Source organism: Panicum virgatum, chromosome 9K, assembly GCF_016808335.1.
Source record: "Panicum virgatum strain AP13 chromosome 9K, P.virgatum_v5, whole genome shotgun sequence".
In the NCBI taxonomy this organism is placed as follows: Eukaryota; Viridiplantae; Streptophyta; class Magnoliopsida; order Poales; family Poaceae; genus Panicum; species Panicum virgatum.
This window is the reverse complement of record NC_053144.1, coordinates 2,164,466-2,180,284: the sequence shown is the minus strand read 5'-3', so window position 1 is coordinate 2,180,284 and position 15,819 is coordinate 2,164,466. Positions and strand designations below refer to the sequence as shown.

Sequence of the window (15,819 nt, the reverse complement as noted above, 5' to 3'; positions counted from 1 at the left end):
AGATCGTCGTGAAATGAATCGGCCGAGAGTGATACATGGGTGCGAAACCACAATTGACAAGGAATTTGGCGCTTCCAATCTTTATCTTGGAAGGCCCATGTGTTCTTCAGATTGTTCAAATGGTGATATTAACAGGTCTCTCGTCTCTGAAAGACCGGGCATCAGCACAATTTGACGTCGACTCTGCAGAGAGCAACAGAAAAAAATTTTTAGGAATGAGGATATAAGGCATGCATGAAAAGGTTGGAAGTGTTGCAGTAGCAAGCGTTATGCATGGTTCCTACTGACAGCGAAGATGCAATTCCAAAGGGAAAGCTGGAAAGTTTATGCTAAAGCTGAGAGCGGAGAACTGATTCTGTCAGAATGTGCTAGCAGCAATGAACCACATAATAAGCTCAATCATGATGCGCTACTACAGTATGGTTCAGGTGAGAAGGGACGTCGTAGTTGAAGCAACGAGAGAATGAACCAACAGGACAAGCAAATGGGCAAAAAATAAAGCATGAAGGAGAACAGATGAGCTGTGCAGGCCGGAAGAACAGAACGTGGAAACACAAAAATGGATGGATATGCTTCAAATTTCGAAAAACTCATGTAGAACTGGAAATGAAAACCTGATGCTCTGAACTGTGGACCGTAGAAACTGGTACGTCCGCCAAACGATGACCTCTACCAAGTTTTGCTGAAAGGACATTGGCCAGCCTAATCTTTGAAGGTTTTCCAGAGAATGCTGGTAAGATAAGTTGATTTCTAAGATATTATCAACTTGGGCACTTGGCTCCCGATAGACTGGCATCTGAATGATTTGTTGTTCTCCCAGCAGAAAAGGATAAATCATCACAGAAAAGGATATGATGATATAAAGCCACACATGAATATATCAAAAGCTTGAATGGAGGCTGAGGTGCTTTAACACGAGTTATGCGTGGTCGCTCACTACTGACAATGAAGATGCAGCTTTACAGTGGAACTGGAAAGAGGATTATGCTAAAGCTGATAGCTTAGAACTGATTCTGTCAGAATGGAACAACTTCGAATAACAGTCTCAAATCGATGCATAACACAAACATAACTGAAGTATGTTCCCGCGAGGAGGGGACACATATAGTCCAAGCAACAAGAGAATGAATCAACATAAGCCAAAACCATGAAGGAGAATTCATGAGCTCTGCAGTTTGGAAGAACCTAGTTTGGAACATGGATGGACATTCTAGCACAGAAACCAAATGTCGAATCATACCACAAACTCAAGTAGAAATACAAGAAATATCTGATTTTGTTTTTTTCAGTAGAAAGACTATATAAGGATAGAGCACTGAAAGAAAACACACTCTCGAAGCAAGTCTGCCAAACACTGGTCTCTACCAAAATATCTACCAGAGAGGAGAATTTCTTTGCAGAAGTATGAATTGTGATTACAACCCCACCAGAGTTACAGGCCAAAAGGAGTCGAGGCAACCTACATAACACCTACAGTGTTGTAAGATCCATTATATTTTCCTTTTGCATCACCATCACATCTTTGTTTGCCCCTAGGAAGAACAGCATCCTTTCTTTGTGTTGGCAGATGAGTCAGCAACATTGATGGTGGTTCCTTGACCTGGTGGCCCGGTGCCTGCTGCCTCCTGGGCAGCAAGCGCCTTCTTGCTTATGATTTGATGAATATCAGCGAGGATAGTCTGAAATGCCTTCTCAACATTCAGGGCTTCAAGAGCTGATGTCTCCAGGAAGGATAAGCCTTCCTTCTCCGCTAATGCCTGGCCATCTTCCTCTGGAACTGATCTCAGGTGGTTCAGATCCGATTTGTTACCAACCATCATGATCACAATGTTGGAGTCCGCATGATCCCGGAGCTCACGAAGCCACCTCTGGATATTTTCAAATGTCTGCTTCTTTGTGATGTCGTAGACTAAAAGTGCACCCACAGCTCCTCTGTAGTAAGCACTAGTGATTGCACGGTACCTCTCTTGCCCAGCAGTATCCCATATCTGAGCTTTGATGGTCTTTCCTTCTATCTGTTAGAACAAACAACACAGTGATAGTGTTAGAAAACTTAATTTTAAATCACTCACCGAAGAAAACAGTGAAAATACCAATACATTGAAGCAGAAAAATAAGCAAAAGTGAAGATAATTTATTGCAAATAAAAAGAACAAAATAAAAGTAGATAACTAAATTAAAGACAAGCTGATGCAATCAAACAGCTCCCAAATTTTCTTATATGTACTAAATTAATCAAAGACTTTGTCCTGACAAAACAGACCATGTCTGGCATTTCAAGGACAAGACTAGTAAATGGTAAGAGCGCAATCATTAACTCATGAAGACACAATATCCATTCTGCCAGACGATTCTTTGTTCCGAATTCAAAAAGTGAAACATTCCTGGCCAAGATAATAGACTTGTATGCCCTGAGTAAGTTGCCCATTTGCATAACAGGCTGAACAAACCAATTTGCTACCACTGAAAAAAGTGATGGTTTCATGATTGATATGTAATCACCGATGATAAACACAATGCCTGTGTATGCTTGCAAATACATCAGGCAATGCATCAGTGGACTCAGAAGTAGCATCTGGCAGTACTAAAATTAAACCACCGGTATTAAACATTTTCTCCATTGGGGTTAAAACTTAAAACAATGTCAGTAAACTTGAATACAGGAATTTAAAGTAATTTCACAACATTATAGCTTAAAACAGTAGAAGATAACCAGAAAACAAGTGTACGTTCCAGTTTGTTATTGGATAATGAGACAAAACAATAAAAAAAAGTGGACAATGACTACAAATATTCAAGTGATAGACAAAACAGACAAGCACAGAAGCAAATTATGCATATTGGATGGAGTTCAGACAGACAAGCTGAGAAACCTCCAAACTGAAGGACAAATCAACAACGTCCATGCAACTAAATATTACCAACTTTTTTATGGTGGCAGTTAGCTGTACTGTTGCACTGTTAACTCAGAATCATTGATGCAGACAACATTCATTAATGAGCAACAGAACCAGTTTACTAGCTGAGGACACAAAATTTCCCATGTAAGCCTTTGTGTAAAAACACATCACCACTTATTCAATAATTCAGTTAGAGCTAAAACTGCAATAAGGACCAGAACTGGGAAAAGCTGCAAATACTGCTTAATGCCTGGCAGCCAGCCTGCCGTAGGATAGACTTCAAAATTTAGCCCCACATATGCCTCTGACATAATTCATGGTTTTCTTCTCTGCATGTATAAATATGATCCATACAATGTTCATACCCACCTATCAATTACCATCATTCATAACAACACAGGAAACTTCATAGATCTGATACATGCTAATACTCGTGATGAGCATAGCACACTACATCCTCCAAATCATTCTAATAGAACCATCAGCCACAATGATTTACTTATCCCAAATTTCTGTCTCCACGGCTCCATGCCGAAACAATCGCATCTAATCAAAACGCATCCAGAACGCATGGAATGCAATGGATCGGCAGGGAGGGAGTGGGTTTACCTGGAGGGTGCGGGTGGCGAACTCGACGCCGATGGTGGACTTGGACTCGAGGCAGAACTCGTTGCGGGTGAACCGGGAGAGGATGTTGGACTTGCCGACGCCGGAGTCGCCGATGAGCACGATCTTGAAGAGGTAGTCGTACTCGTTGTCCACCCGGTGCGCCATCGCCGGCTGACCACCGCCCGCCGCCACCACCGCCGCCGCGGATCCTGCAGGGCGCACGCAGGCCAACGAGATCCACCCGGTAAGAAGGCGCAGGAACCCGCCGCCGCGCGGATCGATCGGATCGCGGAATGAGGGGGGGGGGGGGGGGGAGCCGCGGCGAATTGAGCGTGCGTACCTCTGCTCGACTCGTGGAGGGATCGGAGGCCGAAGGGGATGGAGGTGGCGACGATGATGAGAGAGAGAGAGAGATGTGGGGAGGAAACCGAAAGGAAAACGGGCGGAGACGTGGGCGTAGGCGTAAACAGCGCGGTCGGGGAAAGGAAGGAAATAGTTAGCGAATAATTACTCAATCATTGGGGGATCTAAAGGCAAAAACATAATCAAGGAATAACGTTGGCAGATAAAAGAAATTTCAAAATTTCACAAGTAGTATAGCAGAGGAACGAACCATCAGAGAATTTGAATTTTAGTTTGGAGTTTAGCGCGCAACAGATCTCTCGGGTTCAGTGTTTCTGACGCGTCAGATCAGATGGAGTACAATATAAAGGGGGAAAAAACACCGAGCTCGTGTGGACATCAATTAAGTTTAGCGTCGGCTGCTAATTTACGATTTCGTAATCTGTAAAAAGTGGGTAAATAAATAAAATCCCCACATATTTGCATGTTAGTACTGTGTACTTGTGCTATTTATTTAAAAAAAGTTTTGCATGTTAGTGGTTGGTACTTGACGAGGTCGTGCATGCGACAAAAACTCATGTGCCACTCATAAATATTTTTCTTATAGTTTGAACTTTGAAATGGTCTGGCTTTTCTAGTTGTACTGCTACTACCTCAGCAACAGTTTGGGGGTAGATCCGTGCCGTTGCGTTTGACCATGCCTGACCGTGGCAAGCATGTGACTGCGTGAGTTCATACCGCGCCTTCTTTTGCTTCTCGGAGGCACGCGCAATCTGTGCTGAAATGTTGTGGGCGTGCGTGTGTTCTGCTTCTGTCCTGAAGGCCGACAGAATGAGCTGCAGAAATCATACGAAAACTGCAAATTGCAACACCCAATTACTCCAGCAGTCCAGCATGGCCTGCAACTGTGCATTCAGCTCAGGAGTCAGAAGTTCAGACCATCCTCATGTGTTCACCAGGATGGGGATAAATTAGCACATCCCTCTGAAGGAAGATAAATTGCCGTGCTGTAAGAGCATCAGGAGGATTCTAAATATCATAACAGAGCTTAATCTAAAAAAATCGTAATAGTAAGACCGATGAGATAGTAGAAGTTGGGAGTTTTCAGTTTGTTGATCTAATCGGGAATCCAACCCAATTTACATCCAAAAAATACCAAGCCATTTCTCCATTCCTTCAGAATAGTTTTCTGCTGAGCTCTAAAAGATTCAGAACTCAAAAGGAGCTCTACAAGACTCATAACTCGAGAGGTACAGTAGAAATAGGAGAAACAGCAGCGTGGTCATGGCATTTCCAAAATCACTTCGCCAACATCCTAACCGTACATTTTTTTTTCCTTTTTCTGTCACCGATAGCAGATTAGAAGGATGGGAAGAACTTGTTCAGGTTGAATGGGAGGGAGTAGAACTCCTCGCTGCGTGGGTCTGTCTTGAACGACCTGAACCTGTCCCAGAAATGGTGTCCCCGGTCCTTCCTCACTGTGCCGTCACGCCTGTGCAGAGTGTTGTCCAGAAAATATGCTACAGCGCCTCCGACAAATGCTTTTGACGAGAATACCACGTTGATCATATCATTGAACTGGACATGAGCACAAGAAAAACATCAGTTAGTTTGCAGCCCTTCAGTGTACTAAAGCACTAAAACTACTAGAAGTGTGTCAGCTTGCTGCTCTTGTTGTAAAAAGATTGAATTTTGATTCGAACTTGATCTTACCCATCTCGCATGTGTGTGTACTGGACCAAAGCCTGCGAAAGAAGTGTATTCATTGAAATACTGTGGCACCGACAAACCCATAAACAAGGAGAAGCCCAGGATGAATTTTGTTCTGAAGCTATTCAGGTTGCAGAACTGAAGGAACCCAACACCTGCCATGCCTGTTTGTACAGGAGAACACATTGCATTTACCACAATCCAACCATCTTATATAAAAGAAGATGCAATGTTTAAAATTTACTTGTGGCTTCGTGCTACGTACCAACATATGCGAAGAGAAGGCAATATATAGCTGCAATAATTGGGCCAGGAATTGATGCAAAAACAGCCCCAAATTTCCCTACAAAGGCAGCACAAAACCACTACCATCAGAAGTGCAGGAGCATAGTATAAATTGCTCAACTGTATCTGTCCGGACTGTTGGTGATATGCTCAAGAGCCCATCATCACAATACAGTTTAAAGGCCCAAAAGAATATGATCCAAGAGGGATTAGGGTTACTAATGGGCCTATGAGATAGAAGCCCATTAGTACGCCCTATATATACGAGGGAGGGGCTAGGGGGCGAAACCCTGAGCTGCGCCACCTCCCTAGCCGCCGCCCCTCCCTCTCTCGGCCGCCGCCCTTGCCGTGCGTGCGGTGCTAGCACACCGACGCCCGGCGTTTCATCCCCGTACGTGTGGACTCCGTGGAGGCGCTGCTGCGACTGCTGCGCTGATCGGCTGCTGGGATCAAGTACGAGGAGCTCGGTTCGTGGGACGTGATCGACTACTTCCTCTACATCGACGCGCGACTTCTTCCGCTGCGCTGCGCGTCTAGTGGTAACGATCTATGATCTTCTACTCGCAAGCGTCTTGGGTATATGCGGTAGTGGTGCTAGCGTAGCCTACCCGTTTACCTTCAGTGGTACCAGAGCCATCTTGCGTAGTTTTTGGTCTGGATCTTTTGCATATAGGTGATATGTTGTTGTAGTAGATTGGATCTATTACTTTTGCACGGTTTGATTAGATCAATTGGTCATAAGGGGTTAAAACTGGAGCGAGTTGATTGCGCGGCATGTGACAAAAGATTAGTTTGTGTTCTTTCTCTGTTATGCATACGACATGTCCCTACCGGCTGGAATCACCATCGGGACTAACTGTGTGCATAGTCAGCAGATTGAACCAACAGATCAAGGTTATGTGTAGATGCAGTCTTCTCAAGTGCAAAGTTTGCACGGTCAAGGTGATTGACCTAGTGAAAATTGAGGCATTATGAATGGCTCGGATTTGAGGTGATGCGATCACTCTGATGAGATTTTCATAGGGACCGCCGTTGCTTTCTCGCTGTAGCGGCTTCCCAAGCGCTACTTTGGTAGAACACGTCGTACGCCTAACTTGTTTTTGCAGGGTGTGATGTGAATGGTATGGCCTCAATGTCATGTGATGATGTATGTAATGATTTGTGCGGCCTGCGTGTCGCAAGTTAACACAACCGGGTTGAGGTTGCACCATTATTGTATAACGACCTGCGTGTCGACTTGTGATGTTTGAATCCTCATGTAATTATTTCACTAGCTATTAGATGTAGTAGCTTAGTACTTTTTTTTCATGGAGGCTTCAATTATGATGGCGATGATGATCACCACAAGACAGGACGGATGGCAATGGAGGTCACCTTGGAGCTATGGCGATGGAGCCCATTGTGATGCAAGAGGCCATACTATTCACAATATAATATGATTATATGCCTGTGATGTTTATTTTCCTGTCATACTATTCTTTCATGCTTTTACATATGGTGGATGTTTTAATCATGATAGAATAGCTTCCCTCAGAAAAGGTTGAGTTTTTGATGCCTTTTACCAATAGCTGCACCTATAAATTTTGATCGTTGTGTGGTAGGTTTACCAAAGTAGAGTACCCTCAGCTATCACTTTTGTATAGGGTGGATGTCGAACATTCACAAGCATAGTATTGGTTTACTCAGCAAAGCTATCAAAACAGTTTTGGGCTTTAAGGCATAGGGTTGGGGCCGGGGCATTGGATGCCACCCAACAAACAAGAGTCGCATAAAGATGTAATTAGTAATTTGTTACTTACCTGTATCACTACTTTTCTAGCCGTGATGCTAAAGCTCACTAGAATTTTAGTGATTATGGATCTTTAACCACTATATGTCATTAGAGGGAAGATGACTTTGATATAGTAGGTTGTCTTTTGTTAAATCAGTTAATGAAAGTCTTTACATAAACTTAGTGCTGAAATCTTGCTTTACTTTAATGTTGTAGATCATGTCTGCCAGTAACAATTCCGCTTTTAATTTGCGTTTTGTTCTTGAGAAAGAAAAGTTGAATGGAACAAACTTTATTGATTGGTACCGCAACCTGAGAATTGTTCTCAGGCAAGAGAAAAAGGAGTATGTTCTTGAGCAGCCATATCCTGATGATCTCCCTGACAATGCAACAGCTGCTGATCGCAGAGCTTATGAGAAGCACTGCAATGACTCACTTGATGTCAGCTGTCTGATGCTCGCCACCATGTCCCCTGATCTGCAGAAGCAGTATGAGCATGCGGATGCTCATACCATGATCGAGGGGCTGCGTGGGATGTTTCAGAACCAAGCCAGGACTGAGAGGTTCAATATCTCAAAGTCCTTGTTTGCGTGCAAGCTGGCAGAAGGTAACCCAGTCAGTCTTCATGTGATCAAAATGATTGGTTACATTGAGACTTTGGACAGACTTGGTTCTGAACTTCACCAAGACTTGGCTACTGATGTTATTCTCCAGTCGCTCCCGGCGAGCTATGAGCCTTTTATCATGAACTTTCAGATGAATGGCTTGGATAAAACATTGAGTGAGTTGCATGGGATGCTAAAGACAGCAGAGGGGAGCATTAAGAAGAATCTCAATCATGTGATGATGATTCAGAAGGGGAACAAAAAGAGGAAGCGTTGGACGCCTCCTAATCCCAAAGGTAAAGGCAAGGAAAAGAGTTCCGGTGGTGAGTCCTCGGGCTCTAAGCTAAAGCCAGCACCTAAGGCCAAATCTGGCCCTACTTCTGAAGATGAATGCTTCCACTGTCATGAAAAGGGACATTGGTCTAGGAACTGCAATAAGTACTTGGAAGAAAAGAAGAAGGGAAGTGAGACTTCCACTTCCGGTATAAATGTTATAGAAATAAATATTGCATTATTTTCTAGTGAATCATGGGTATTTGATACTGGATCGATGATTCACACTTACAAATCGTTGCAGGGTCTAAGTGAGACTAGAAGATTTGCAAGAGGCGAGTTGGACATTCGTGTCGGCAATGGCGCAAAGGTTGCGGTGTTGGCGGTCGGCACCTACCACTTGTCTCTACCCTCCGGATTAGTTTTGGAATTAAATATTTGTTATTGCATTCCTGCTTTGAGCAAGAACATTATTTCTTCTTCATGTTTGGAAGAAGTTGGTGATTTTAAGATTGTAATAGAGAACAAACGTTGTTCTATCTTTTACAATGGTATTTTTTATGCTCATTGTCCATTGGTGAATGGATTATATGTTCTTGATCTTGAGGATAAATCTGTCTGTAACATTAATACTAAGAGGCTTAGACCAAATGATTTGAATCTCACTTTTATTTGGCATTGTCGCTTAGGTCATATAAATGAGAAACGCATTTAACAACTCCATAAAGATGGATTGTTAAGCTCATTTGATTTTAAATCATTTGACACATGTGAGTCTTGTTTGCTTGGAAAGATGACCAAAACGCCTTTCACTGGTCATAGTGAGAGGGCGAGTGACTTATTGGGACTTGTACATACCGATGTATGTGGACCAATGAGCTCAATAGCCAGAGGTGGTTTTCAGTACTTCATTACTTTCACTGATGACTTTAGTAGATATGGCTATATCTACTTAATGAGGCACAAGTCTGAATAGTTTAAAAAGTTCAAAGAATTTCAGAATGAAGTACAAAATCAATTAGGCAAGACAATTAAATTTCTTCGATCTGATCGTGGAGGAGAATATTTGAGCCTTGAATTTGGTGATCATTTGAAGCAATGTGGAATTATTCCGCAGCTAACTCCGCCCGGAACATCTCAATGGAATGGGGTATCCGAACGGAGGAACCGAACCTTGTTGGACATGGTTAGGTCCATGATGAGCCAAGCTGATCTTCCATTGTCATTTTGGGATTACGCTCTTGAAACTGCTGCGTTCACACTGAATAGGGTTCCAAGTAAGTCTGTTGAGAAGACACCATATGAGATATGGACTGGAAAGCGTCCCGGATTATCTTTTCTCAAAGTTTGAGGATGTGAGGCTTATGTCAAAAGTTTGATGTCAGATAAACTCACTCCAAAGTCAGACAAATGTTTCTTTGTGGGGTATCCTAGGGAAACCAAAGGATATTATTTTTACAATAAGGCGGAAGGCAAAGTGTTTGTCGCTCGCAATGGTGTTTTCTTAGAAAAGGAATTTCTCTCAAAAGGATTTAGTGGGAGCAAGGTGCAACTTGAAGAAATTCAGGAAACACCCGAAACTGTTTCAGCACCCACTGAAGATCCACGGGATGTGCAAGATGTTGCACAACCCGTAGTTGAGGCATCAGCCCCACGAAGGTCTACAAGGGCACGTCACGCTACTGACAAGCTCAACCTCCTTATTACGGAGGAGCGCCACGTATTATTGATGGAAAATGATGAGCCCTTGACCTACAAAGAAACAATGATGGGACCCGACTCCGACAAATGGCTTGAAGCCATGGAATCCGAGTTAAAATCCATGCATGATAATCAAGTTTGGAACTTAGTCGATCAAATTGACAGTGTGAGACCTGTCGACTGTAAGTGGATTTTTTAAAAAAAATTAGACATGGATGGAAATGTTCACATCTATAAGGCACGATTGGTGGCGAAAGGTTTCCGACAAATTCAAGGTGTTGACTATGAGGAAACCTTTTCGCCCGTCGCAATGCTAAAGTCTGTTCGGATTCTCCTAGCAATTGCCGCATATTATGATTATGAGAGATGGCAAATGGATGTCAAAACCGCTTTCCTTAATGGACATCTAAGTGAGGATGTATATATGACACAGCCTGAAGGTTTTGTTGATCCTAAAAATGTTAGGAAAATATGTAACTTCAGAGGTCCATCTATGGATTAAAGCAAGCATCTCGGAGTTGGAATATTCATTTTGATGAAGTAGTCAAAGGGTTTGGCTTCATCAAGAATGAAGATGAGCCTTGTGTTTACAAAAAGGCTAGTGGGAGCGCACTTGTGTTTCTGGTCCTATATGTGGATGACATATTACTGATCGGAAATGATATTCCAATACTTGAAGCCATTAAAACCTCATTGAAAAAGAGTTTTTCGGATTTAGAAGAGGCGGCTTATATTCTGGGTATTAGGATCTATAGAGATAGATCAAAAAGGCTAATTGGATTAAGCCAAGACACGTACATTAATAAGATATTGAATCGGTTCAATATGCAAGATTCCAAGAAAGGTTTCTTGCCAATGTCACATGGCATTACTCTAAGCAAGAGTCAGTGTGCTACAACACCTGATGAGCAAAAGAGGATGAGTACGATTCCTTATGCTTCAGTCATTGGGTCGCTCATGTATGCTATGCTTTGCACGCGCCCAGATGTTTCCTTTGCTCTAAGTGTTACGAGCAGGTATCAGTCAGATTTCGGTGAACCTCACTGGACAATTATAAAGAGTATCCTTAAGTACTTGAGAAGAACTAAGGATATGTTCCTAATATTTGGAGGTGAAGATGAGCTCCTTGTAAAGGGTTACACCGATGCTAGTTTTCAAACAGACAAAGATGACTCCAAATCGCAATCTGGTTTTGTTTTCTGCCTCAATGGTGGGGCAGTGAGCTGGAAGAGTTCCAAGCAAGATACGGTGGCTGATTCGACGACAGAGGCCGAGTATATTGCAGCTTCCGAAGCTGCAAAAGAAGCTGTTTGGATCAGAAAGTTTGTTTCTGACTTGGGTGTTGTTCCTAGTGCGTCCAGTCCAGTGGACCTCTATTGTGATAATAGTGGTGCCGTTGCACTAGCAAAGGAGCCTAGAACAACTAAGAAGTCCAGACATATACTGCGGAAGTATCACCTCATCCGTAACTTTGTTGAGAGAGGTGATGTGAAGGTTTGCAAGGTGCACACGGATTCAAACGTTGCTGATCCGTTGACGAAGCCTCTCCCACAACCAAAGCATGAGACGCACATGAGATCTGTGGGTATTAGATACTTACATCAGTGATTCTGGTGTGCGTGGGAGATTTTGTGTCATGAGTATGTTTATATAATGATAAATAATTGTTATTTGTTCCATGGATGATTATTTTTACATTGATTATCAAGTATGTGACTTGTTCGTGAAACTCTTTGTTGACAATGATATGATTCTAAATTGTCCCTAGTTTATGTCGTTGTGTGGGACAACAACGACGTTGAGACTAGCACATGCATTAATTGATGATCATGTTTCACGGATCATGGATATGGAGATATCGGATTAATGATGTGGACACATGTTGGTGAACATGGTGTTGGATTGACCCACTCCAATATAATGTTGGGATAGTTATTTTGTATGTGCCATCAGTTGTTCTTGAATGTTATACCCACTGGATCCTTAGACCTGAGATCGCCATTATTTCTCACTGTGTGTAGTGGTGCATCTTGGAGCTGCTAAACGCTACTCCGTGACTGGGTAGTTACAAAAGCAGCTTACAGGTGTGTCATGAAACATGGAATGGAATGTGAGCGGATCAAGATGGAATTTGCCCCTCCTAGATAACGGGAGAGATATCTCTGGGCCCCTCGAGATAGTTGGATTTGAAAGTGCATGGTCATGCCAAAGTGATTAAAGAGTTAATCATGATGACTAAAGGTTAGTTATGAATAGAATCCACTATTAGATCGAGAGAATGGTCGAGCTATCACAAAAGTGGCACGCATCTCGCTTTGAGCTTGACTGGTATCGTGTGGCAAAGGGATCGGTGTATGAGTATATCTAAGGTTCGGCCGATATGATCTTTATGTATATTTGTGAGTCACTATGCCCTGCTAGGTGCCGCTATTGACTTGTGATTCGGAAATGATTTCCGATCACGACCACCTACACATGAACCTAACGGGTCACACACTTAAGGGGTTTGGAATGTTGGAAAGCTTGCATGTATGATTGTCTCTAGTGCAAGTGGGAGATTGTTGGTGATATGACCAAGAGCCCATCATCACAATACAGTTTAAAGGCCCAAAAGGATATGATCCAAGAGGGAATAGGGTTACTAATGGGCCTATGAGATAGAAGCCCATTAGTACGCCCTATATATACGAGGGAGGGGCTAGGGGGCGAAACCCTGAGCTGCGCCACCTCCCTAGCCACCGCCCCTCCCTCTCTCTCGGCCGCCGCCCTTGCCGTGCGTGCGGTGCTAGCACACCGACGCCCGGCGTTTCATCCCCGTACGTGTGGACTCCGTGGAGGCGCTGCTGCGACTGCTGCGCTGATCGGCTGCTGGGATCAAGTACGAGGAGCTCGGTTCGTGGGACGTGATCGACTACTTCCTCTACATCGACGCGCGACTTCTTCCGCTGCGCTGCGCGTCTAGTGGTAACGATCTATGATCTTCTACTCGCAAGCGTCTTGGGTATATGCGATAGTGGTGCTAGCGTAGCCTACCCGTTTACCTTCACGGACAACAAATTAAATCAATTCCAACCTTAAAGTTAGCTACTTTAACACATGTTATTATGGCACCAGAAGTCAAAAGCTAATTACATAAAAAGCATGGGGCTTACCAAGAATGGAGAAGAATATCATAAATCCAGCAGAAATCTGCACAACACGTCTGCTACCAACGCGTGTCAAACCGAGCAACCCAGCATTTTCACTGTTTCAGAACCATGCAAACTCAGGTCAGTATTGAATGGAATTCAGATCACATAATCAACTTTTAAAACTAGTTGCACCAGCCATCAAGAATCTACTTACACAGATACGGAGGAGCCATTAGCTGTTCCAAATAAACCACCCAACAAAATACCAACCCCCTGGAATGACACAGACAAATTAATAGGTAAGACAATTAGATGCTCACATGACATTCAAATTTTGAGATACACTAACTGCAAAAGAAGGAATTTAGATATACCTGCCAACCAATGCCACGACTCATGACAGAAGGAGGACATGGAGTTGCACTGGCATACCGTGAAACGGCAATGAATGCACCAGTAGACTGCATCATGCAGTTAGGGGTATTAGCTTGATGATATGCAGTTCCATCTAGGATAAAAAAGCGTTAAATTGGTATCATGGGTTCATCTGAATAATATACCTCCACAAGAGCAACAAAGGAAGCTGCCATCATAGCAAAAGCTTCACCAGCATCAAAGGTTGGTGCTCCCCACTGAAATGGATAAGGTACACTTATCCTGCAAATTGTAGATCAATAATCTATCAATCTAGCAGCCAAGCATGCTCTTTGGAGGATGTAGCAATAAGAATAAGTATGCAAGCATGCAAAAGGATGCATGATATTACCATGGAGCACCCGCAACAAGTCCAGATTGATCAGTACGGCAGTGGAATTGGGTTTTGGGAGCAGCATTCTTATAGGCGCCACCAACTGTCAGGAAGAAGGCGTAAAGCCACACAAGCACAACGGACATTATGACAGCAAACCTCTCAAAGGCAGTTCCCACTAAGGGGAGTAGATGTGGTATGTACTGCAAAAGAAAAACAAAAATCAGACATTGTTCTCAAGGATCCAGCTGTTTTACGGTTAAAATCACAAGACACCCATGCTGATGCATCATCATACCTGAGAAAGAGCAACAAGCAGTAAAATCTGTGGAAGACCAATCTCAATGCATTTGGCAACCTGCAGGGAAAAAATTCATGTTTATTATCTCCATGTTGTTAAATGCATCAGGTCTAATATATACATGTACAAAGATTTACACTTGGAAATCCGAGTTCATAGAGCCCAAATCCTACGAGTGCTATCAGTGGAGCAGCAGACAGCGGGCTCAATAGCCTGCAAGATTAAAGGAACAGGAGTTAGCACAGATGGGGTCAGGTAGGGTATACTGATCAACTCATCGCAACACTGGGACCTGAACCCGAGGATTGAGGAGCAGGAAACCAACCTGACAACAATGCGCCAAAGTCCGCTGAACCCCATGATGATTTGGAGGGTGGATGCCACTATGAGCGCTCCCTGCGTTCCCCGCATGATGCGCAGGAATTTCTGCAGCCACAGGTCCACCAGATTAACCAGTGCTATTTGGTTGTTTGCAGAGCAAACCTCAGTGAAACGTCGAGGCTAGGCGGGCCGGGCAAGAAAATGAGGTACCTCGTGGGGATCGGCAATCCCGCTGTAGCGGCTGGCGAGGATGATGGAGATGGTGGGCGCGACGAAGGTGTAGGAGCCCCCGATGACGGCGGGGAGGCGCGTGCCGAGGAAGCTCTGAATCAGCGTGTTGATCCCGGCGACGAACAGCAGCGTCTGGATCACCCGCGCCTTCTCCTCCTGCCCGCGAAAAAGGAAGAAAGGGCGAAGCTTTCTTGTCAGGCTCCGGCGCGGCGGCGGCGAGGAGAGAGCGAAAAGAGAGTGAGAGAGGAGTCTGGTACGTACATTGCCGCCGCCCATCTGGGGGACGAGCGCGGTGGGGATGATGACGGTGGTGCCGAGCATGACGAGGTAGTGCTGGAACCCGAGGAGGATGGCCTCCGCTGCACAGCAAACACGAACACGGAGGAAGCCGGCGTCAGTCGTCAGTCCGAGAGAGAGAGATCCAGGAGCAATGCGCGTGGCCGGCGGCGGCAGTGTACAGGGCCGGAGCAATTAGAGTGAGGGGAAGAGATTAGCGTGGGAGGGAGAGAGAGTGAGTGAGAGAGGACGTACGCCATGGTGGCGGGCTGGTGAGGCAGTATGAGACGGCCGGCAGCTGGTCCCTGACGGCGTGCGGCTGCAGCTCCTCCTGCTTCGGCGCCGGCGCCGCCATCTCAGCTCAGGAGCTGTTTGTTTGTTCTTTGGGGTGCTTCCTGCTTCTTCTCTCCCACCAACCTCTCTCTCCTCCTCGCTTTTCGTGGGAGCGAGCTAGCGAGCCGCAGAGGCAAATGCGAAGCGAGAGGAGTGAGGAAGTGAAGAGTGAGAAGTGAGCGAGGTGCCGTGGCGACGCGCGATTTGAAGCGGTCGGTGCGGTGCGTCGTGGACTCGTGGGTGGGAGGAGGCGCAGCGCACCAACGCGGCACAGGGGTCTCG

General features: G+C 44.5%; 2 protein-coding genes across 2 annotated transcripts; both read right to left on the bottom strand.

The window, feature by feature from the left end:
* Positions 1 to 1,211: 1,211 nt before the first annotated feature.
* On the bottom strand, positions 1,212 to 4,010 carry LOC120649248 (ras-related protein Rab11C). Its single transcript, XM_039925996.1, has 3 exons — positions 3,850 to 4,010; positions 3,510 to 3,718; positions 1,212 to 2,015 (listed from the first exon to the last, which is right to left on the bottom strand). The coding sequence occupies exons 2-3, from the start codon at positions 3,672 to 3,674 to the stop codon at positions 1,533 to 1,535; spliced, it is 648 nt and encodes a 215-aa protein (XP_039781930.1). The 5' UTR covers positions 3,675 to 3,718; positions 3,850 to 4,010; the 3' UTR covers positions 1,212 to 1,532.
* A 923-nt stretch (positions 4,011 to 4,933) lies between these two features.
* On the bottom strand, positions 4,934 to 15,767 carry LOC120649247 (nucleobase-ascorbate transporter 6-like). The gene is made up of 14 exons (XM_039925995.1): positions 15,460 to 15,767; positions 15,190 to 15,287; positions 14,908 to 15,084; positions 14,702 to 14,802; positions 14,514 to 14,589; positions 14,374 to 14,433; positions 14,094 to 14,278; positions 13,888 to 13,984; positions 13,702 to 13,788; positions 13,542 to 13,600; positions 13,349 to 13,440; positions 5,827 to 5,904; positions 5,565 to 5,725; positions 4,934 to 5,429 (listed from the first exon to the last, which is right to left on the bottom strand). The coding sequence occupies exons 1-14, from the start codon at positions 15,557 to 15,559 to the stop codon at positions 5,211 to 5,213; spliced, it is 1,590 nt and encodes a 529-aa protein (XP_039781929.1). The 5' UTR covers positions 15,560 to 15,767; the 3' UTR covers positions 4,934 to 5,210.
* Positions 15,768 to 15,819: the final 52 nt, after the last annotated feature.

Excerpts from the sequence above, each read along its gene's own strand:
- LOC120649248 (XM_039925996.1), bottom strand. The coding sequence starts at position 3,674 with ATGGCGCACCGGGTGGACAACGAGTACGACTACCTCTTCAAGATCGTG. Across the intron at positions 2,016-3,509 it reads TCGCCACCCGCACCCTCCAG|ATAGAAGGAAAGACCATCAA; the intron begins GTAAACCCACTC and ends TTGTTCTAACAG.
- LOC120649247 (XM_039925995.1), bottom strand. The coding sequence starts at position 15,559 with ATGGCGGCGCCGGCGCCGAAGCAGGAGGAGCTGCAGCCGCACGCCGTC. Across the intron at positions 15,085-15,189 it reads CCCAGATGGGCGGCGGCAAT|GAGGAGAAGGCGCGGGTGAT; the intron begins GTACGTACCAGA and ends TTTCGCGGGCAG. Across the intron at positions 14,590-14,701 it reads CTTTGGCGCATTGTTGTCAG|GCTATTGAGCCCGCTGTCTG; the intron begins GTTGGTTTCCTG and ends TTAATCTTGCAG.